The sequence below is a fragment of the Platalea leucorodia genome (genome assembly GCF_965183815.1).
Source record: "Platalea leucorodia genome assembly, chromosome: 8".
Classification (NCBI taxonomy): Eukaryota; Metazoa; Chordata; class Aves; order Pelecaniformes; family Threskiornithidae; genus Platalea; species Platalea leucorodia.
In genome coordinates this window covers 37098155-37121178 of record NC_138830.1, presented here as the reverse complement: position 1 = coordinate 37121178, position 23024 = coordinate 37098155, and the positions used below count along the sequence as shown (strand labels likewise).

General features: G+C 38.3%; 2 protein-coding genes across 4 annotated transcripts in view; both read right to left on the bottom strand.

Moving 5' to 3' along the window:
* Positions 1-21194, bottom strand: part of PRMT7 (protein arginine methyltransferase 7) — a 96486-nt gene extending 75292 nt beyond the window's left edge. The window contains exon 1 of the mRNA XM_082319808.1: positions 21184-21194. The gene's annotated coding sequence lies outside the window, so the exon portion shown is untranslated. The remainder of the gene's footprint in view (positions 1-21183) is intronic.
* Positions 1005-21293, bottom strand: LOC309594273 (receptor-interacting serine/threonine-protein kinase 2-like). Of its 3 annotated transcripts, XM_082319810.1 has the most exons (13): positions 21188-21287; positions 18532-18697; positions 16129-16282; positions 14533-14688; positions 14243-14391; positions 12327-12376; positions 11027-11188; positions 10183-10268; positions 8542-8610; positions 7582-7747; positions 6530-6685; positions 4887-5188; positions 1005-2030 (listed from the first exon to the last, which is right to left on the bottom strand). In XM_082319810.1, exons 2-13 carry the CDS (start codon positions 18681-18683, stop codon positions 2010-2012), a joined length of 1623 nt encoding a protein of 540 aa, XP_082175936.1. In that variant the 5' UTR covers positions 18684-18697; positions 21188-21287; the 3' UTR covers positions 1005-2009. The 3 variants fall into 3 exon arrangements, with proteins under 3 accessions (XP_082175936.1, XP_082175937.1, XP_082175938.1); XM_082319811.1 differs by lacking the exon at positions 1005-2030 and having other exon boundaries at positions 2153-5188; positions 11027-11158; XM_082319812.1 differs by lacking the exons at positions 1005-2030; positions 18532-18697 and having other exon boundaries at positions 2153-5188; positions 21188-21293.
* Between the last annotated feature and the right edge of the window lie 1731 nt (positions 21294-23024).

Here is a 23024-nt window from a genome sequence, read left to right as displayed (position 1 = left end):
GCTGAATACTGTTTTCCAGCTAAAACATTGCCAGCATGGAATAGAAAACAATCATTACTGCCAGCGTGGAATAGAAAACAATCGTTACTTCAGCACCTTGCACACACACCAGTGAACACAGCAGGCACTCACCTCACTGTTTTCTCCTTCTAGTTTCCTGTTGTTTTCTGACAGGACATTATCACAGCACATTTAAGGGGCATAAAGACAATTCTGTTGGGAACATATTTTGCAGCTATTCCAAGGTCAAGTCTCATACATTTGGTTTTTTTTCTGTTATTTTCCAGATGTATTCCTTAGTCACTTCTCTCAGCTTTTTTTTCCCCAGGTAGCATTCTAATGAGCTGAAAAAAAGCTTTGAGCCCTTTTTGGTGAAAGGAAAAGAAAGATAATGTTGGTAGTCATTCTGTTACCTAATATGAACGCTTTTCCTTGAAATCTAAAAAAGGACTAGCTGTACAGAACTTTCTGGAGTACAGCCAGGTTACTTCTGAAGGGGTGAAATTCAGCTGTGCTTTCTGCTTGTATGGATATTGCTGTTGCTATGTGGAAAGTTCAAGACCAACAGCTGGAAATAGGTGTTGCAATACTTTGGAATGTTATCACATTTCAAGGGGTGCAGAAGTTTTTATTCTAAATCACTGCCATTTAATTCAGCCTGAATTGAAGGAGTCCACAGTTTCTTCAACTCATGCATCTCTTACTTCTGTGGAAGAGGAAAGGTCAACCTTAAAGCCCAGTGAAGATGGCAGTTTGACACTGTAGATCTCTTACTTGGGATGTATTCTTGGCAAAGATAAATAAAGGCAGGAAATAACAAAATACTGATCACAAATTTCTGTCATATCAGCACAAGAGCTGGAAATAGTACATCTGAGTTTCTTGTATGCTATTTTTGTCATGTTGGGATTGAGCAAAATGCAGTGCTGCAGCTACCAGCAGCCTTTCTTTAACACATACTGAATTTAACTGTACAATTAATGTATTCTTGCAGCTACGCTAACTTTAATACAACATAACTCATTAAATATGTTCTTTGCAGACCTTGTCAGGTAGTTTAATTTATGGTGGACTTACCTTCAAAATCCATGAGTTTTGTTTAACTCTGCTGACATACCAGCTGTCAAGTCAACTGTGCACTAAGTACAGGGAATGTAGTTCCAGGCAAGGCAAGCAAGGGATTACTTCCTTTGATAAAGAACAAAATCAAAACTATCCTAAGGCCTTTTGAGCTCCGGTATAATATTTTGAAAAGGGCACAGGAAAAGAATGAAAGGGAATGTAGCACAAGACAAGATTTCTTCATGCATAAAACACCCCAGCAGTCCTAGAGGCAACATTTATTACTGGAGGAGAGCATAGTTAATAGCTGCATAGCACTATAATCAATAAATAGCAGTAAAGAAACCTAAATTCTCTATGCTTGCCTTGATGATGGTTGGGTCCTTCCTTAACATACCAGTCCCACAAGTATTTATATATGCACTTAACCTTCCTTACAAATCTTTACATGACTAGCTCAAGTGAGTAAACCTGTGCAAGCATGAAAATGGTTACAAGGTTATGTAGAATTCAGACTTGAAACAATAAAATAAAAATCCTTGAGGTTTAGTATGTTTTGGTTAGTGCTTTAGTTTTTGTACATTTTAGACTACCTACCTGGTGTAAAATTCTTCTGGGTACGTTAGCAGTCCATTAATGCACTTTTAAAAATTTTGTAGATTAGTATTTTATGAATATGCACTTCTTGTCTTCCTTTGTTGTTCTCTGGAACTCTGTTTTTAACAGGCACTGGTGACAACTATTGAGTGGTATTTATAGCTTTGTTTGCTTTGCTATCTACTGGAAGGACTAATCTCTTAGGCTTTTCATTCCAGTACCTCAGATTAATTTTCCACAAATTAACCTCAAACAATTTCTACTGTAGATGTTCTTACATTGCAGGAAGTATCCCAGCTAAGATAAAGGTATTATATAGATAGGAAAAAGGTCAAGGGACAGTCGTCTTTTTACAAGTCAGCAAAAGAGAGCTGCAACAAGCATAAAGAAGAAAAATATATTACAATCAAGACAGAAAAATAACCATCTACCTACTCCACTTACTGTTCCTTTAATAAATCTAAATAGCTTCATAGAATTTGAATGTGACTTATCACTTTTAACATCTATTAATTCTAGTTTTGTCTTTTCTGAGTAAGTGCAAGAGAGAGTTTTCCTAATGACTTTGTATGGTCAGTCCTGAAGTGACTTCTTTTTATTATTACCTTTGCTGTTTTCTAGAGTTACCCATGTTTTATCTTTCTTTCCTGGGAGTCTAGATGGTGTTCAGATTCACGCCTTGTTTCTTTCCCATAGATACTAAAGAACAGTTTGCTGCTTCTATCTTTACTCTTGCTCAGTGTCATTTATTCTATATTGTTTTGGGATATCAAGAGAACAGCAGAACAGAGGCAAGGGCAATAAAAATCTTAGCTAATGAACTAGCTTGGATACAAGCGGAATGCCATAAGCTTTAAGCAGTTTGATATTTCACATCAGTGAACATTACATTAATGTCAACACATTTTAGGCCTTATGAGAGTATGTATTTTTGGTGAGATGAAATGAAATGATGTTAGTTTCAGGTCACCGTATTCTAGTTTTGTATCAAAACCTTTTATATCAACAGCAATTTCATTTCAATAAACTAGTAGCATCCCTTCAAAATACTACACGTAAAGATTCCCAACAGCTGCAACTGTCAACAAACCCCAAAATTTAAATGTTGATATTACACAAGGGAGAGTTATGAAGTCTATGCATGTGGCTACATCAGCTTAAGTATGTTTATAGCAAGGCTTTGGCAGTAGCATAGCTAGTTATGACAATGCTTTTAGCCAAAGTATCAGTACAAAAAAATCTCAAACTCATGCATTGATTTCAGTTGAGCAAGGTGGCAAAAATCTGATTGTGGATAGTGTTAATTATTAAATAACATATTTGAAGAATTCTATTCAGGCTCTTTTGTGCCTGAAGTAACAAATTTGCCTTTGTTTTGTAATTGGTTACAAACCGTCTTCTTGGGTTATCTTTTAAAAATTTGGGTAAGCATGATAGTAATAAATCTAACTCTAAGGTCACATCCTATTACAAATACTTAAATTGGAAAGCTAAATATGAGGAGAACAAAAATCTGTCTGGAAAAACAGATGACTTGGGCTCCCACTGGTTTGATGCCAGTTCTGCAATTAACAGTTAAGACTGGGCTTAGGTCTGGCATCAAATGATATTCTCAAGTAGGCAGCTGTTTCAAGAAAAGAGCCAAAACTGTTTCTGTGTCAAAAGCATAATGACAAAAATCAGCGTAGCCTGCCAGCTGGCACATCTTTCATGGAAGTATAAAGCATCCAGCAGAACAACTGAATGGAATAATTTTTGAAAGCTGATAATTAAGTTTCAACAATATTGCCAATTTTCCTCTTAAAAGTCTGTAAATATTTCCACAGGTGAATGATTATCTGTTTTACTCCAATTATTTTATGCCTTCTAAACAGGCAAAACACCATGACAGCAGTTATTTTCCTCACAAGCAAGACATCCTTTTTTAGCAGAAACTGATCTAGTCTCTTGAAAGTTCCCATTTAAAGTGTACATTGAAAAAGACTCAACGGTGAAGTAGATGTTTAGCTCCTTTAATAGGCAAAACTATTTTCAACATATTCTGATAGACATTGCTTTTAATCGTAACAGTATATTATCTCAAGGCAGTCTTAAAGTTTAATGAATTTACGTAAAAAAAAAGTTTATGGTTCCAGCAGCATTGTAGTATGTGATATGACAAATTTCTTATATGTTAGATGTGCCTAGAAAACACATCGTCACTGTATTTAAAATTGCAACCTGTCTTCAATAAGCAGTTTGAAACTGCAGGGAGAACAAATGCAACATAGGGAAACAGAGTAATGTGGGTTTACATTTGATATACTTGTGGATTGTATAACAAGTTCTCATATTAATCCAGTGCCATGAAGCTTGAAAGAATCCCACTGTGCCTTCAAAAAAACAGCATTTTATATAACCTCATTTTCATTATAATCAAAATAATCTTACTACTTTCCTTTGCAGTTCAGCAGAACCACTGTTTCAAATGATCAGCTTGGCACCTCTTCTTCCTGGTTTAATTTTACATTTGAACTGCAGACATACTTAGAGAACTACACGGATGTAAGGTATTAACGTTTTTCCGTTTAGTATATACTTTAAGCCCCACCTCTCCAAAGTGCTGCTCTCAGTGCCCCATTTTGAGAGTGTATGACCATTTGTGAGTGAAAATAAAATAATTTACATGCATAATATAAAATTTCCAGGTCTTACTTAAGGCCCTGTTGAAGAAATATTTCTCGATTCTCTTAAGCCTTTCACTCTAACAGCTGGCTCAGATATGAGCTCAGTGAAAGGCAGTAATTTTTTTCTCCTCATCCAGTACCCTGTTGTTTGCTATCCTTATTTGGAAGGATTTCATAACAGCCATTCTTCCATAGTGTGACCTCCAAAAGGTCACAATGCATTTTCCTCCCTTCTTAAAAAAAAAAAATATCAAGGAAATAAGGTGTCATCTGACTTGAACTATATTTGCTCTGGCACACATTGCACTCCTCCCATCTCTGAGGTCCAAATTAGAATTTGTTAAACCAGTCTCGATAATTCCTGCAGGCAGTGGTTGACTTGACCTTTTAATCCAGCTAGCTTTTTCCACTAGAGGACTAAAATCATGGGCTGTAGGAAGGATTGACTTCAGTCAGTGGGTTATGAGGAATTAATGTGAATCATTGCCATTCCAAATTACCAGTGCTCTGATCCATGTAATAAGCTGCAAAAAAGTTAAGTCATAACAACAGCCTATTTACCTTAGAAGGACAGTCTGGGCAACAGCTGCCTCGTCCCAGAGGACTACATTTGGTCACTGAAAGTGCAGTCACTACAACCTGTGCTGCACTCTCTCCAAGGCAAAGGCAAGTGTCCAACAATGCCCGAGCACGGCCAGTCACTGTGGGGTAAGAGGTAATTGTTTCATAATCCATTCGGGACAACGTTTGCTGTGAGCGAAGGACATCAAGGATGTGGTTGAGACGTCCTTCTGTCATGCAGCTCAGTATGGTCTGTCTCTGGCAGGCTAGTATTTGACAGGAGTGTCCTTTGCAGCAAGGATCTTGAGTGAAAAGGAAAAAAAAAGAGATAAACTAAGTGCTCTTTTCTTCCAGAAGTTGTTAGCAAGTGATAGCATCAACACCAGAAATACAACCTCAGTAGAGGAAAGGAGTAGGAAGAGGTAGTTTATTTGCATTCTTTGTTTAAAACTAGTCCAATGTACTTTCATCTTTTGTTCAAAACTCATGAAGATCAGATTACAGAAAATAAGTGTTTCTAAAGATTATTAAGTGCTCAGATTGTGTAAGGGGAATAGGTTTTCAGGTCCCGTGCTGTTCATCTAACATCTGCATCAAACTTTATGCAAAGCAGCTTGGCTCAACATAGATGAGAAAACTTTGCCCTGCAGAAAGTGGAAGAACAGATAATAGGTAGTTCAGGGTAGCAGGACTTTTTGAAACATGTATTGTGAAACTGGGAACTTGAATCTATGTCAAAGCCAAACTAGTAACAAAAGTAATACTCTTGGCAAAATGATCAAGAACTTTGGGTTCTGTCTCTTTTCACAAACGGATTAGAATACTTAGTACTGCCATTAGGGTTTTAGCATGCAGTAAATACCATACACCAAGAGAAAATTAATAACCAAAAGCCATTGTTGCTTTGGAGACCATGCCTCTGTCATTCTGATTTCTGATTGTTGCCAGTAGAGTTCTGTGATGAACTTTTCCTACATGAACTAATCTGTTGATTTATCCAGAAGTTACGTCACCATTCAGAAGGAAATGGAAGTGGGGAAGGATGGCCAGCTAGATGCGAGAGCTGTCATAGGCCAGCTTGCAAAAGTTAGCAAGAAGCTTTATGAGCTTTTTACGTAAAGGCAGAGGCAGGCTTCACAAATCAGAAGCTGGCTTTTTCTGCCTCTGTTCAGTAGGAAAAACTAAGACCATGTAAATAAGGAAATGAATGGTCCTCCTTCCTCCTAGTCACCTGTTTCTGTAGTCAATAGCTACTTCTGTAGAGGTATAGAATACATAGCTTAAAATAAAAAAAAAAAATCCCAGACATAAACAGCTACTGTCTTTCACATTCAATGTGTGCTATATCTTTTGTATTTTTATTATGTTTTTTTCGTAACTGTTTTCAGCCTGAATATGACCCTGGAGAAGAACAAACTGATGTTCTCAGTGGCCAATGCCTGAACTTCTGAGAACATAGGAGCAGCTATATGCAAATAGACTCATGAGACATTTGTATCAAGTTTGAAGAAGTTGTTACACTAAATACCTGAAAATGTGCACAAAATTTAGAGAGATCTGTGTCCTCCAAACTTTAAACAATTTAATCACCAGGATCTGACTGAGGAGAATATTGCTACCTCAAACTGGAAATGGGGTCTTACCTGTCACTGCTGCTTGTTCAGGATGCATAGGCTGTGGTCTGTGCTTAAGAGCCAGTGGTGGGTCCTTATGCTGACTGCTTTCTTTTCCTGTAGTGGCACCAGCTAAAGGAATTGTGCAAAAGGAATTTGATTTTCTACTGTCAGAGCCTGGGTGACCTAGAAAAAGTTTAAGATGAGTAAGATGAGACCCCTGAATTGAACAACAACAGAACATTATACATATGTCAGCCACTGCAGAGGACTGGAGCTGAAGTGGAAACTAACTTGAGAGCGCTTACTTATTACTAGCTGTTCTTTGGGCCCTTGTTAATACATAATTATTCCTAGGAAGATTTTGGCATGTATTACTACACACATCTGACTTTTTCAGACTGTCTGTAGGAATTTGTTTCTGAAGTTATGGAACATTCTGTTCTGTCCATAAGTCTGACAGCATTGTTCGCAACTAAAATACTTGGAAATGCAGATGTTGCTGTAAGTGAATTGACTTCTATGGCTCAACTTTTGTATCCAAAGGCATGAGGAGTACAGAAAAAGCTTTTAAGGAAAAACTTGACGCAAATTTAAACACTTTGACAGGACAAATCCACATCGGAAAGGAAAAGGAAGTTATTTACGTAGGATTACCAGGAATCATTCACATGTACCTGGCTACACAGTCATTTTGAAACGTCTCCTTTTCTTATTAGCAAATTACAAAAAACCCGTTATTCCTGGTGGCACAAGGCAGCGTCATTCCCAGGAGGGACTTGTTCTGCCAAAAGCAACAGGCAATATTTGATATGTGAGGGAAAGGCAGTTGTACATTACAGGTCAGAGTTCTAAAAAAGTTTAACAAAAGAGGCTTTTTGATCTATACACTTAATCAAAAGCTATTGTGGCACCTCCGGTTTTCTGCAGTGAACTCATGCTTCAGATAATACCAGTAGAGGGCACAGCTGTACTCTGACAAGGAACAGTTTTATGTGGAAAATAACATGTATATGGAACAACTAGTAATATTTATCCTTTTCTTAGAATAGTTGGAGCTGAATATGTTTCAAGGTACAGACCCTTCTTTGTTGTTGTGTTCTGTGGGACAGTATTTGACAGACCCGTCTCAAGAATATTTTCTTTTGCATTATTTGCACTGCTATCAAGTAGAATAGTTGACAAGCTTGGCACTACAAAAGGAGTTTTCTTGCTGATTATGTGGTTGGGTTTTCGTGAACAGACGACCTGAAAAAGATCAAAATAGAGAAGAATTATATTCTTGGAAACTTTTGTTCCAAAACCTTTTCTAAGCAGTTTTCTCTTGGAATATAAGGCAGTAGTATCACATTGCAGGGCAGGGTGGGTATGCAGCTGTTGAGCCTACAGACATACTTAATTCAACTTTAACTGGTTACCTTGGGTCACTGTGGCAGCAGAGATCCATAGGCTTAACTGTCCTAGGGTTTACTGCAGTCCTAGATTGCTTCTTGCAGCCTGTGCTGCCGGCAGCCATGGTGTCACCAGACTGTTTAAAGCTCGCTCTGGTCTAGGCATGTGAGCTTCAGTTCTGTCTCTGTGTCTTTCAGTATTGGCAGGCCTGCCACAAGTGCCAAAATCACTTTGAAAATGGGAGCTAACTGTATTTTGGAGTGATCACAAAGCAGTTGGCCTTGATCTAAGAAAATTGGTTGAAAAGGCTAGAATTCAGCCTAGGACTTTTTCCAGCCATCATTTTGAACACATCACAAGAAAGGTTAGATTTTTGCCATTTCATTAGGACCTCTTCAAGAAGGAGAGGTTCAAAGCAACTCTTAAGTGGAGGAGGTTGTTTTTGCAAGAGAAACATCAGAGTCAGCTGCTTGGAAGAAGGTAAAAATAGTGGGTTTTGTTGGTTAACTGGACGGAGTTATCCTGGTTAGGGATAAAAAGGGTTAGGAACATTTTGCCCCACAGTGTTTGCATTATACATTGTCAGGGCTGGCAGGAGAAACAAGCGGCTTATGAAGTACTCTCGTAAGACTCTCATGCCATGTACTCACCTCTGAATTGCATATGCCTGTCTGCAGTGTGTATATTTCTGAACCTTTGCCTGCATTAAGTGCTGTCTCCTGGAAAAAATAGCACAGTAACTCTAGTAAGTATACATATGGTTTGTTCAATTCACAGTTGTCAGGAGCAAGACACTGACAATTTATGCTGGTAATATATATTATGCTCTCAGGTAGGCTGATATATAGTAACAGTGAATTGCACAGAGCAATTTTGCATTTTAACGCATGTAAGTGGGCATAGAATCTGACACAACTCTACTCTGTTACCGTTTCTGCTGTTTCAAATTTATTTTAAAACCCAATTTTGAATCATGCAGGGGAAGGTGAAAATAGCCCTGTATTGAGAGAGAGAGAGATTGGGCTAGCTATAACATGTTTTCCTTTAAGTATCCAAACAGCAGGGCCATCCTGTGTTTAGTATGCCAAACTGTCTGCAATAAGGATATGTCAATACTTGTAATTTTTTTCCATTCTGTACATCTGCAGCAGATTTGTTCAACTATTTTTAGTTTATATACTTCAACACTTACGAATCAATCCATTTTCAAGAATCTCCAGTAGCGTTTTCACAGTCATTTTGGACATATCATTTCAGTTGTTTGAACAATAAATAGTGCTCTTTGCTAATTTGGCAAGTAGAAAAATAAAACGTTGCTCAAGGGAGACTGAAGCATTAGATTATGGAATATTTGCCAGTACAATCCTAAATAAACTTCAACAGTAGTAAAAATGACTTGGACTATAACTGTGCCACCTATTAAAATATTGATCAGCTCTGTTCTATGATCCCAGAATGTGATTGCAACATGTAGAAATAATCTAGCGTGTATTAACATAAACAATTCACATAAGCACAGCAATGAAATCGAAAGCACAGCAATGAAATCGAAAGCACAGCAATGAAATCGAAAGCACAGCATGGGTGTAAATGGAGTCAGAATACTTGTTCAAGGGCTGAAGCATGTGTCACTAGTTTTCCCACTATGACTAAGTTAACTAGATAGGATATAGCTATATTTGTGGCAGATCAGATTTGTGCCAGATTTCCCATGGCAATGTAGACATATATGGAGTTAGCTGTATCCCTCAGCTGTTGGCTGTTCCCCATCCATTCCTGTGGTATCAGAGAACCCTCTTAGACCCTAGGACAAGCAGTGTCTTGTGCCTGAAGCACGTCAAGTCAGCAGCAGTGAGGCATATAAAAAAAGTGCTGGTACTAGTATTGCTGCAGCAGGTACTAACACTGTCCAGGTTCTGGAATAAATATCTTCTTGTCAGTACATAAAACAAAAATTGTCCTTGATTCTAGCCCTAATCTGATCTGCTTGAGGCTGATATTTGTTCTCACTCACATAGGCTCACCAGTCTGACTACAGCTGGTGACTGGAAAGAAGCTATCATATTTTTATAATCTCAAGGTAGAAGTTTACATGGTTTCTCGAGAACCTTGCAATATCTATTTTCTATAATTCCTGAATGAACCTGAAGTGCCAAAGGGTACTCTTCAGCTCTGGCATGTCCAATAAAACAACGAAGACAAAACCTTTCCTGGTTTTGGACCACAAAGATTGCAATTGAAAGAATCAATTAATGTTCTTGTAGGAGGACAAAACTTAATTTTGCACTAACCTTTGCATCCATCAGATTGTAGATTGCAGTGGAAATTGCCTCCTTATTTATACTAGTAAAAATTCCATTTAGAAGGTCTACACATTCTGCAGGGGTAATAAAGCATTTTAAATGTCACATTGCATATGAAAGTGTGTATGTATTAAGGCATCAGCATATTGCAGCTACCTTTACTATTATGTTGAGTAGCTGGATGAACTAGATGAAATTAGTTTAATACAACTTGCATCTCATATCTCCTCTTGGTTTCCTTTTTCAACTGATTTTAAAGAACAGTTACAGGCACATTAAAATCACATTTTCTTAAATGTTCATACAAATGTAGTGAACTTATTTGCAAAAGATTTACACATGACTGTATAAATCTATCACAATAAAGCTATAAGCAAATTGCTTACTCAGCACTTCAACGTTGAGAATTTGCTCAAAAGTCCTCAAATATTACAATTTTAACATTTCTTGGCTATCTTTTTAGAAACAGATGATAAACATAACAGTTCCACTAAAGTAAACCATGATAGCACACTTCAAAGGGAACTGGTTATTCATTGGAGTCAAGAAATGCTGAAGACAGGTTGATCTTTGTTAAACTAGTATATATAGCTGATAATATTCCTTCCTTTATTTGTACTCATTTTTACTTTATACTAAACACAATTTTGGAGATAAGCAAGCCATTTCTGGTAGGAAACTTCAGTTAGAAAAACCATCTACAGTACTCTGATGATCTAAAAACTGCTTCCACTTCAGTTGTTCTGTCATTGATTTAGAGTGCTAAAGCAATGTTCCCAGCAAGACTGTCTCCATTACAAATCTTGCAAAGAAAGCAAATCCTGAACCTTACCCGCGGTACGTGGTCTATAGTCTGGTTCTTGATGCCAGCACAGAGCGATAAGGTGCAACAGTCTATTCCTCTCAGGCAAATTGCTTGGTATAAACTTTTCTGAAATGCCAGGCCGCAAACTGCTGTGGATTCCTGTCAAAACATCCAGCAGGGTTGTTTGACCTGCAATTTATAGGAAAACGTCACTGCAAAAAATATTACAGACCTCAGAACTCTCTTAAAATGATATTCAGCAGAAGTTATTTTGTATATTCTAAAACAAAGACTGCTTTTTTGAAAGCAAAAATGTGTCAACAGTCTTGTAAATAGATATGCTAACCTGTAACAATATAGCTACTTATTGCAACAGGACATTTCAGGATAAAGAACTCTGTCCCAATAACAAGTCACAAATAGATACGTAAACACGCATTGTAAACTACCTGCACAGATACCTCAGGAATACATGTAATTATTATGGGTATATTCTAAGCACACAGTTTTATATAAAGCCTTACACCTGTATTATAAGAATATAACTCCTATTGTACAAAAAAAAAAAAAAAAAAAGTCTACTTTGGGCTGCCACGAGATGGCAGCCAGAAGCTGTAAGAACATTAAGGTACTATTCTATGCAGTATTTCTAAAAGGTCATCAGCCTGTAAAATACAGGGGTCCTTCAGTCAGTTTTGCCATGCAGAACTGAGCCCATAGCAAAGCAGCCTTTCATTGATCTCCACCTCCATGAAACAGGGATCATTCCTAGACTGTGACAATTATTATACAATGCTTTGCAAACTAAGTTCTTTAAAACTGCTCACACTGTCATCTAAGAAAGTAAGATTCCCTGCTTACTTAAGAGAATTCAGCGTGAACTGGCAGTTCTTGATCGGGATTTGAAACTCATGGCAACTTTAAAAATTAGCATTCTTGCTCATCCAGTTAGCTGCTTGTCACTAAAGTGTTCCCTGATTTTAAAATTACAACTGTCAAATATGAAGTGGTATTCTTTCTCACTAAAGGTAACCAGAAAACCCAGCTCAACAACAGAGTGCTTCAGCAAGCAGAGAGAGATGATACAAGTGGGGTAAGAAGCTACACCTTTCCTCTGCAGAAAGATCAGCTTCTTTGGAAACACTGAGGATTTGTTAAGGGATTCTAATCTTTACATCCCATAATGTGGAGCTATATGCTGTAACAGTAGTATAAGGCAAAGGGACATCTGAAAAGACAGTGCTGTTTGTATCATAATTTCCCTACAATAAGGGAATTTGTGGAAAATATTAGGGCAACACATGACGTGAACAAGAGAGAGAAATACCTTCAAAAGGTTTCCGTCTACTTAGGCTCTCCCAACACAGTATTCCAAAACTGAAAAAAAAAGAACAGTGAAGGACCGTTCATTAGTTTGCAATCCATATCTATGTTCTCATTTCCAAGAGCAAGTTTATGGGTTTAAGAGAAAGGAGGTTCTCAAGACAAAGTCTATCCAAATCTTTCCTAATTTGATGAGATCCTTTTTCCTGCATTATTAAGTTCCAGTTTTCAACTGAACTGTTCTTGTAAAATAATAAATCACTTAGAATTAATTGTTTTAAATTTTCTTTAAACATAGGATCAATTAGAATTACACTTCAGGTTACCACCTTATCTCCATTTGCTCTTGTGAATTTCAGAACCTTCTGTTCTCCTTTCTCTATCATTTTTGTTTTGTTTTCAAGTAATTTAAATAGCAACTGAAAGAGATGGACTTTTCAGCAGGTACTGACAAGTGCATCAGTTAATCCAGCAAAAATTTGATTCTGAGCCACTGTGTGTCTATTTTCTTCAGCAAATTTTGATGGTGCTCCAAATGTCTTTTTCCTTTTCTAACATCCCAAGTATTCCAGTGATACCATAGATCTACATATATAACCCACAACTCAAATGGTATAAATTACAGTTTGATTAAAAGCTCAATCTGCAAAATCAGAGGCAGAAGCAAGGAGGCTGCTGAAAAGAGAGAAAGCAGTCTGTGGATGAGTTAGAAGCAAAGCAATCAAAAGGTAAAGAAGCAGTTCTAGGATAAATTTATCTGCTTACTCATATATCTTGCTGTAGTGCTGAATTACAGTGTTTAAAAGAACCTGCTCTTCTGCGTTATTTCCACATAAAATCTGAAAGTCCTTTTACTTAAATACTCTCTAGGAAAGTATTAATGTGATGTGGACACACATGTAACTTACATGTACTTAAGTAATATTTCATATATGACACGTACTTTTGTTTTCTCTGTTGCACCACTGTGTAGACATGCACCTATCTTATGCACTGAATCACATCTGAGCATCTAAAATTATACAAGAATGACATGCTGGAAGATTAATTATGCCACCTGAAAGTAAGCCGCCACTCTTCCTGCACAAAAATCTTATGTTTATGAACAACGTCAGATTAGTCATATCATTTATAGGTCTCCTCAAGTGTATGCATTGACTCATCTTAGAGCCTGCCTCTGTGACAATAAAGGAGGAGTTTAAATTTGTTGCCTTCATAAAAGCTCTGAGAGCAGAAGAGTGGTCATGCTTAGAAGTTATTTATAATGTTCGTCCACAGGCTCTGTATGCCGGTTGTAAAGATGAATGTCCATACAGACAACAGTTGCGGTTTGAGGTTGTCTCATTTATTGAGGCAACTACGAAGCATGTAACATATCCAAAAGGGACATGTGGCAGTAGGTAATCATCTTCCTCCTTTGTATAAATCACCTTAGTTAAAAAGTATGAATGCTTGAGTGGCTCACTAAGTTATTCCAGCAGAGATTCCATGGGACCTTAATGAGACACTATTGAGAGAAAGGTCTTGTATTTACCTGGGCCTCATCTGGGCATCAACAGTTCTTCCCAAAACTAAAGCCAACAACAGTTCATGCTTAGAAACCATGTGAATTGTAGTTATTAGGTTTTAAATGTATATTAAAAAGTTTTTGCAGCTATGTTACACTTTTTAAACATTTAAGTCCATTATATAAATATTTATATGATGACCTTTGAGAACAATTCTTAACCTTGGTATTCACCAAATACAGGGAATTTCAAATTTAATTCACTGCTGTAATTGGCCTCATGCGGAGCACTATCATACTGCATTATGTAGATCTGGCATTTTTACTGTAGTGTCTTTGAAAATATGTATTTTGGCAACATTGTAGAATGTAGCAAGGACTAGGTATGACCTGTCCTTAGAAATCCCATTCACCTGTAAATATCACCCTCCTGGGAAGGAAGGCCTCCTTCAAGTATTTCAGGAGGGAGGTACACTAAATCCTGGCAGTTTCTCTGATTGCAGTTCTGCAGGTCTGACCTCAGTTGATGTTTCCTCCAGTTGGTTAGACCATAATCTGATATCTACAGAGATGGGAGAAAAAGTAAATTTTAGTAACAATACCTCAAGTCTTGGTATTAAATGTTCACTATTAGGATAAATACATGCAACAATAGGACAATCACTGGATTTTACATTAATAGGCTAAAAGTAGAAGCTCTCACCTTGGCTCTGTACTGCGTATCCAAAAGCACATTGGGAGGTTTCAGGCTGCAGTGGCAGAAAGCAGGCTCAAGGCTGTGAAGGTAATGCAGCCCTTCAGCCACATCCAACAGGATCCGTATGAGCAAGGGAAATGGAAGTTCTGGATACAGCTGATGCTAATTAACACAAAATATGGGTCACTTGGTAGTGTGAAATTGTTACTATTCACATTTTCATTTGACAATAAACAGAAGTACAATACAGAAGCTAAAGAACAGATTGACTGTGACTACTGTCCATAATTTACATGCTTGATTGTTCTCTTTTGGCTGACCTTGTAATTAATTTTGTCACTGTCATGGTTTAACCCCAGCTGGCAGCTAAGCACCACACAGCCGCTTGCTCACTCCCCCCTGGGTGGGATGGGGGAGAGAACCAGAAGGGTAAAAGTGAGAAAACTCATGGGTTGAGATAAAGACAGTTTAATACGTAAAGGAAAAGCCACATGCACAAGCAAAGCAAAACAAGGAATTCATTCACTCCTTCCCATCAGCAGGCAGGTGTTCAGCCATCTTCAGGAAAGCAGGCCTCCATCACGCGTAATGGTTACTTGGGAAGACATGCCATCATTCCAAACATCCCCCCTGGCCAACTCCCCCCATTTTTTTTGTTCAGCATGACGTCATATAGTATGAAATATCCATTTGGGTCAGCTGTCCTGGCTGCGTCCCCTCCCAGCTGTTTGTGCACCCCCAGCCTCCTCACTGGCAGGGCAGTATGAGAAGCTGAAAAGTCCTTGACTTAGTGTAAGCACTGCTCAGCAACAACTAAAACATCAGTGTGTTCTGAACATTATTCTCATCCTAAATCCAAAACGCAGCACTACACCAGCTGCTAGGAAGAAAATTAACTCTATCCCAGCCAAAACCAGGACAATATATTTTCCCCTGCTCCTTCAGGCACCCAGCATGGGGCTTGAAGGGTTGAGATAACGACAGATCTGACCAGACCATGTGAAAACAAATTTATGATAAGCATTCATTATTAGGTTGATAGTCGCTGGTCGCAATGGTGATTCATTTGGTCTCAGAGTTGTTGTGCTTGGTCTCAGAGTTGTGTTATGTAATGCCTTACTTGCTGTACATGTTCCCTGTTGTGCTGTTTATCATCTCGGGGGGCTGGGTCAAGGTTATTATTTTGCTGTACTGAGTAACACTGGCTTATGAGATGATACAATTACTGGTCGTGAGGCTAATCTGGTATTTTTACTCAGCATTGCCGTCATCTCTGTACTTCAGGAATCATCTCTTAGAAACTATTAATAATTACACCCTTTACCTTTTCTCCTTGGAGGGACAGTTTATAGGGGAGGCAAGGAGGGACGCTTTCCCTTGCTCCTTCACCTTCTCCTCCAGGCTAGTTACAATAGCTCTCAGTGACTATTAACTATTGAACTGTCTTCATCTCAACTCATGAGTTTTCTCACTTTTACCCTTATGATTCTCTCCCCCATCCCACCAGTGATGTGGGAGAGTGAGTGGGCAGCTGTGCGGTGCTTAGTTGCTAGCTGGTGTTAAACCATCACAGTCCTATAAGAGATGACTTCTTTTATGTACCTCATGGATGAGTGAGTGGAGGGATCCATTGTTCATCCATTCAGTCACTATCCCCACTAGTCCATGGTACTGGTAAATCCCAAGAGAAGGCAGGAGACGTTCAGACTCATAGCGCCTGACATTTGCTATATCCTGAAGTAGCAACTTCCACTCCCTGTAAAAAATAGCAAGGGTTAGAGGCAGATTAGACTGAAGGGAATTTCAGCTAGAGATGACATAGTGTAGGATATGGAAATGAGAGATAACCATATGGTTGAACACAAGCTAATATAATTCTACCAATAAAACCAATATTATATTCTCTTCCAAACAATTCTAAGAAAATGAAGCAATCCCTTGTGTAGTGTATTTTTCTAATAAAATGTGAAAGACCTCTGGATGCTTTTATATGAGCATAAGAGCACAGTTTAAAGCAGGACTGAAGTGTGAAGGCAGGAGAAAGCTGAATTATATGAAATGCTAGATTAAGCAAAATCAATTTTTTTCTCCTTACTGTCCCCAAGAACTTCTATTGTATCCTTTTGCTATTAGTGAGATCCACATTTACAAGGAAATTATGATTTTCCAAGCTTATCTAATGGGACCATGTTATATAAATGATATATGCTATCATAGCATGATATAAAAGTGAAGCCAAATTCAGATTTGATGTAAGTACTACCACTCTAGAGACTTTGCCAAATTTGATTCAAGCTTAGCTGTGGTTGGATTGTAGACCTGAGTTCAAACAGTTTATTTACCAAGATAACAAAGCTTTGCTTTGATCATGATCAGAAGAATAAAGTTTTGTTGTCTAAGGACTTCAAGCAGTTACTTCTTCGTGCACAGGAAACACTGAACTGGCAATTCAATTGTGCATTTTCATGGAAATAACTGAACTTCTGCTACAGGTTCAATTTTTGTTAATTGTATGTTTGATTTTAAAGATCTGATTATCTCTACTGTATGGTACTTGTGAGCTGAAAATTCATTGAAATTCATTCAAAATTCAGTTGACTTCAACAGACCTGGAGCTCGTTCTCATTATTCTAACCTGCCTTTACCTTGAGACTTTAGTTTCAGTTTCTCGTATTTACTGTGTTGATTCACAAGCCTGTAAACTAATCACTAGAAGTAATTCACAGCCCCACCTGTTTTAACACTTACTTCCACAAATCTAAATATTTATCATCAGCACACAGTTAAACATTTTGCAGTAAAACAGAGTTTATTCTCTCAGCTTTCCTATACACCATGTAGTGTAAACAAGAGATCAGAATGGTAGAAAGAGAAAAGCGGAACAGTGGCTTTAGTTTTAGGGAGCAGGTTTGAATCAAAAGATGCCAAATCAGGATAGCATGTTAAATTCAAAGCAAAGTAAAATGTTGATTTCTGTAACTTTAACTATTTTGTTTCGGGGCTTGTTTGTTTGATTTAAAGAAAATGTGGACAGGGGACAGAGGCAACTTTTTTCTCTAGACAAGCTACCAAACAAATACTAGTTATGATTACAAAATTACTGGACATCTATTGTCTAAAAAACAAGCAACCCCCCCACCCACAAAAAAAAAACCTTACAATTTTTAACTGTTCCCAAATTCTGGCATTTGGTTTTTGAAGTATCACTGACAATTTAAACTGTCAATTTAAAAATATTTGTATGAAATACTGTTTTTTCCTCCCTGGCCTTTATAATGGAACAAATTAGACACTATGTATTCGAGTAGGATACTTCTGTATTTCACTTGTAACAAAAGCCACCTGAATGGCAGCATTCTCAGTTAACAAGAGTGATTAGTCCGTAGATGCACATCAGACACTCCTTTTTTGATAAACAGTCAGGTCAGTGCACTCCCTAAAATGCTTTGGTCTTGCTTCATCGAAAGTAACTTGTGGTTATTCTTGGAAACTTTCTGTGTTTTTGTCACACAGTGGAATTGTGTTGTCAGTAGGCTGACGCCCATCAGTTACTGCTCATTTGTTTTTATAATTAGGACATGTACACATCTCACTGCCCTGTAACCCTGACCATTATCCCTCCCTCCTCCCATTTTTCTACTCTCTCATCTGTACATGCTGTTTTAGATTAAATTCAACTGAGATCTCTTCAGGGACCTCCAGAAAGAAGTAATATCATAGCATGCTGAGTATTACTGATCGGGGTTTGTAGACATTATTATAGTAGAGATAATTAGTGACTTCAGGATTAAGCTCTACTTTTATAAAAAATTGTAAAAAAAAAAAATAGAGCTTGTTTCTTAGTATAACTGCCTGCAAGTTGCCTCTTGGCTAGTTGGGATTTCTAGGAATGGAGATGTGTTTAGGGATCAGATGATCCTGGGCATGCCACAATTTATTCTGGTGCCATTGCTGCAGGTCTGTGCTGCCCATCTGCGTGGTTAGTTGGCCAAATAAGACACATACCTCTCTGTAGTGTCCTGGCTGGTCAGCAGCTTCACTGAGATGTGAGTGTTCCAAGAAATATGAAAGGCTTTGAGTGCAAAGCCTGAGCCTGTCTTGGTCAAGGTAAAGCTATCCAAATCTTCCTGGGCTACTACAGGTAATGATTTGGCCATTTCTTGATGGCTGGCTTGGGGGAAAAAATGGCAGAAAGAAAAAAAACAGTTTTAAGAACTACTTTTTGTCACTACTAACAAAGCACAGTGAAATTGCACCACCCCTTACTTCCCAAATAACTATTATCCTAATCCAACAGGCTTCCTTTTACCACTCTGTGTCAGACTTTCCTTATAAAGACAGGAAAAATGCACTAATTGCAAAGGAGTGTCTGGGCCATAACTTGCCATCTGAGGCTGCAAGGTGCTAATTAATTGCTCATTATTATTTCCATCTGATGACTTTGCAATGTGGGGCCATTATTTATAATACAAAATGTGATTTTGAAGTGATACTGAACTACATAGACAACAAACTAGTATCTTACAGTTACATACTAGACAGAAATACAGTTTTCCTGCTTCTCATGAAAAAATGCAATTCAGTAACTCATGCAAGTCTGGTCTGTTCTGCATCGTTCTTGCATATCTTCTTTAATACAACATCACATGTCAGCAGAAAAGCAAGGTAAAAGACAAAATTCTTGCTGCTGTAAGCTGGCAGAACTCTGCTAAATGAAGCTGTGTCTTTATAGCAGCCACTAATTTGGCCAATACTCTGTCTATACTGTAACTCTCTAGGGCCATCTGAATGTTTCAGACACATTGCATGGCAATGCACATGGATTAGAGATAACCTCTGCAAAGCATCACCGTGTTACTACATGACTAACATTTTTAATTATATCTGTGAAGCTGCATTAGACTAGAGAATAACCAGAAGTCAGTGGTGAAAGAGGAAAATGAGCACGCAAAGAAAACAGATGGGATAAAACCATTGGTAAGGATTACTGCAAGATCAGTGGTCAGTGAGTCAGAAGAACTCAAACTGAAATACTCCCTTCAGGGTCCGGTAGACCAGGGCTAGAAAAGAAAACACATGAGGGAACTGAAGTAACAGGGCGAAAAATTTGAAGTAACCAGTAAGGACTGTTGAGTGTGAATTGTGTCCTTCTAGAAGATGAGCTCTACAAAAAGAGCTCCTGGGATGCAGAAGGCTTGAAAGTCTTCTGACTTTGAGCAGATCACTTGTTCTCCATAAGTAAAGTAGAAACAAAAGCCTGAAGATAAATTAGCCTATGCTCATGACTGAACTGCTTCTAGTTCATGACCAACTTATTTTCAGTTAGTTTCAGTAACTAAGCTGTGCCATGCAGGCATGTTCACAATCCCAGAGAAGTACTAAGCTCAGTTTTGCATCTAGCCACAATCAAATGCAAATAAAAATTCAGCTGCTGATTTACCAGTTCAGCTTCAACAGTATTTGATTTTGATAGGAAAGCTCAACTGAATTTTTTTGCTTTTGTTAGATTATTGTAGTTTGAAAGCAATAGCTACCTTAGGTGCCTCACTTAGAGTTTCCTTACAGAATAGATCCAATATAGTATGAGGCTGACAGGCAGGTTAAGAGTTTCATAAAATTTGAGAAGATTTCTCTGAATGAAGAGAAATTTCCAAATGAGCCATTTATCCTTTAAAGTTGCAAAGACAGACCACACAGATCTACAAATCCTAAATATAAAGGAGGTAATCAGAAGGCTGGCAGGAACAAAATTATATCTCATTTTTCTTATATACTATGATAAATAATCATTTAAATAGCAAAAATAATTTACTTATCTCCAAACATAGTACAAGGAAGATCAAACAATGAATGTAGTATCTAAACCATTCCTGAAAGTATGTGTTTCTATTTAAAATTGAGTCAAGTAAAGCTATAACAGTTCAAACTCTTGCTAACCAACTACTTAGATAAAAATAAAACCTAGCCATCAGTTCCTATTTTGGATTTGCAAAACCTGATTTAACTAGAGACTTTCTAAAAAATGAAATTAAAACCACTTCAATCTTTCTCTGTTACAAACCATGGCATGCCAAGCACCATTGTCCCTGTGTCTGAGTTTGTACATCTTTTTCCACACCTAGACTTAGAGTGATTTGCTGATAATCTCCAGAAGAGTTTAACCCTAATATGAGAGATTTTTATTTATCCAGGGTGCTACCCAGATTCCTAAGTTGGAGGCACTAATCATGGAATATGGGACTATCATGGAATTACAGATAACAAAGTCTCTCTCTACCCCCTAGATTGCAAGTTTGGTACCAAAGCCATTTTTTCAATAGTTCTGCTCTTCTGAGTGCTTTTTCTCCTAGACCCTTTTTAGAAACTCGCTACCAAACCACAAAACCAATATTTCTTAGGTGACCTTTGCAATAAAAGGTTTCATATTATTTTTAGTAAGACACTAAAAGGCTCAGACAACTTTGTTGTCTTCCCCTAGTTGGACAGGCAGGGGCAGGAGGGAGACTGCTATAAACCCATTTATTTCAAGTTTCTAATTTTAAAGATATTTTTTAAAAAATAATTTATGGCAAAGATGTTTTCCTCTGTATGAGAGAAACTCTATGTTGTGTTAATATTCAGATGTCTCACTAAAAGAAATTGGAAACAAAAATCAACTTACCTCTGGAAATATGGGCATAAAAACTATGGAATGATGGAGTGAAACTGCTGCAGATACCAAGTGCGAGTCGGCTTTGAACTGCATTCAAACACAGCTCAAGCGTTCCTGCCCGTGAGTCAGCTGCGTGGTTGATCTCTCCTTTTATTGGCTGCCTGCAAACATCTAAAATTTCCTGGTCGGGTATACAAACTGTAACTCTTTAGTGACTGCAGATAGGTTTTCACAGGCTCATTTATTAACTGCCTTTAATTAATGAGAGCAATTACAGAAAAAAAGGTTGGATAGCTGCTTTTTCCACAACGAGGAATGCCAAGAGGGAAAGCTATGTAACAGTGAAAAACACCATACTGTATACAGCCCAGATACGGAAGTGTGTAGAGCTGTATGCAGATCGTGCAGCTGATGCTTATCTCTACAGCAGATCAAGCCAACCGCACAAGTACAAAATCCCTTTAAACTTTAAGTCAAGTTGATCTTAAAACAGGATGAAAAATGCTGGTTTTCTGGTTAGAGAGTAGGTAAGCATAGCAGTAACATTAGGTTGCAAAGAAGTTAGGAACAATTGACTCTCAAGTAGCCCTGCTGAAAAGGAGGTAGGGGTTATAGCGGAAGCTAAGTTGATCATGAGCCAACAGTGTGCTCTCATCGCAAGTGGGGAAAATTGCATACTAGGCTACATTAGAAATGCAGTCAGCAAAGTGAGAGAAGTCATTATGCCTCAGTACTCAGAAATGGTGAGGCTGCATCTGAAATACTGTAGCCAGCTTTAGGGCCCTCATTTCAAAGAAAATGTTGAGAAACTGGAGAGGGTGCAGTAGACAACTACCAAGATGGGGTCCCAGAACACATACCTTACAAGGAGAGGTTGAGGGAGCCAGTCTGGTTTAGTTAGGTGAAGGAGGCTAAGGGGGTGTGTGTGTGTGTGTGTGTGTCTACTAGAAGCCTGCAGCTACTTGAAGGTCAGTTATGAAGACAGAGCCAAATTCTTCTCCATAGTGGCAGATAACAACCAGTGGCATAGGTAGATGTCTACTTCAGAGGTTCAGGCTAGATGCTAGAAAAATTTTTTCCACCAGGTGGGTAATGCAGTAGTGGAATGGGCCACTCAGGTTGCAGAGTCTCCATCCTTTAAGGTTTTCTAGATTCAGCTAGGCAAAGCCAGGGCTGACATGATTCAGTACTGCTGGTGGTCCTGCTTTGAGCAGGAGGCTGGGCTAGAAAATGCCAAAAGTCCAGAATATCTTTAATTTTGTGAAAACTCTGTAAGGCCTAAATGTGTTCCTGCTAGGCCCCGGCATATACCTTCACACTGAAGGCTGATGGGACTGCCGGATGTAGAGTGGAGACTTCAGGAGAAAGCAGTCATTTCAGTTGATCACATCTATTCAGACTTTCCACTCTGTGAAGACTGTCTTTATTTATAGAGTCTGACTTTAAAAAACAGTGTCAGTCAATGAGATTCTGTCCACAGGCATCTGTTGGTTTTGGATCAAATCCTAACCCCCCAAGAGGGAAGGAACAAGCAGTAGGGCAGTTACCTAATCCTCCTGTGATCACAGGAAAGTCCCTTATATCTAAAAATCATGTGGCTAGGGCTCCATGGCCTGGGAGGAAGCACAGTAGGAAGTGTGGAGTACACCTTCATGTACAATGCATTATTTCCTGACAGCTGTAGCTATCTGACCAGCATCAGCTTTCTCTGCCCAGCACACCCCTCCAAGAGTGAAATGAGTGTGAGGGAGCTGAAGTAGCAAAGGTAAAACAAGTGGGCTGTAACAGTCCTGGAGAAGGCTGGAAGCATGTCAAGTTGTTGTGGCCACAGGATGCTCCTCCCCTT

Bases quoted from the DNA above. Each gene is read 5' to 3' on its own strand.
- LOC309594273 (XM_082319810.1), bottom strand. From the start codon at position 18,683: ATGGCCAAATCATTACCTGTAGTAGCCCAGGAAGATTTGGATAGCTTT. The intron at 7,748-8,541 runs GTGAGTACATGG...GATCTTTTTCAG, and splicing joins CAGGCATATGCAATTCAGAG to GTCGTCTGTTCACGAAAACC. The intron at 2,031-4,886 runs GTAAATAGGCTG...TGCTTGTTGCAG, and splicing joins GCCCAGACTGTCCTTCTAAG to CTCTCTTTTGCTGACTTGTA.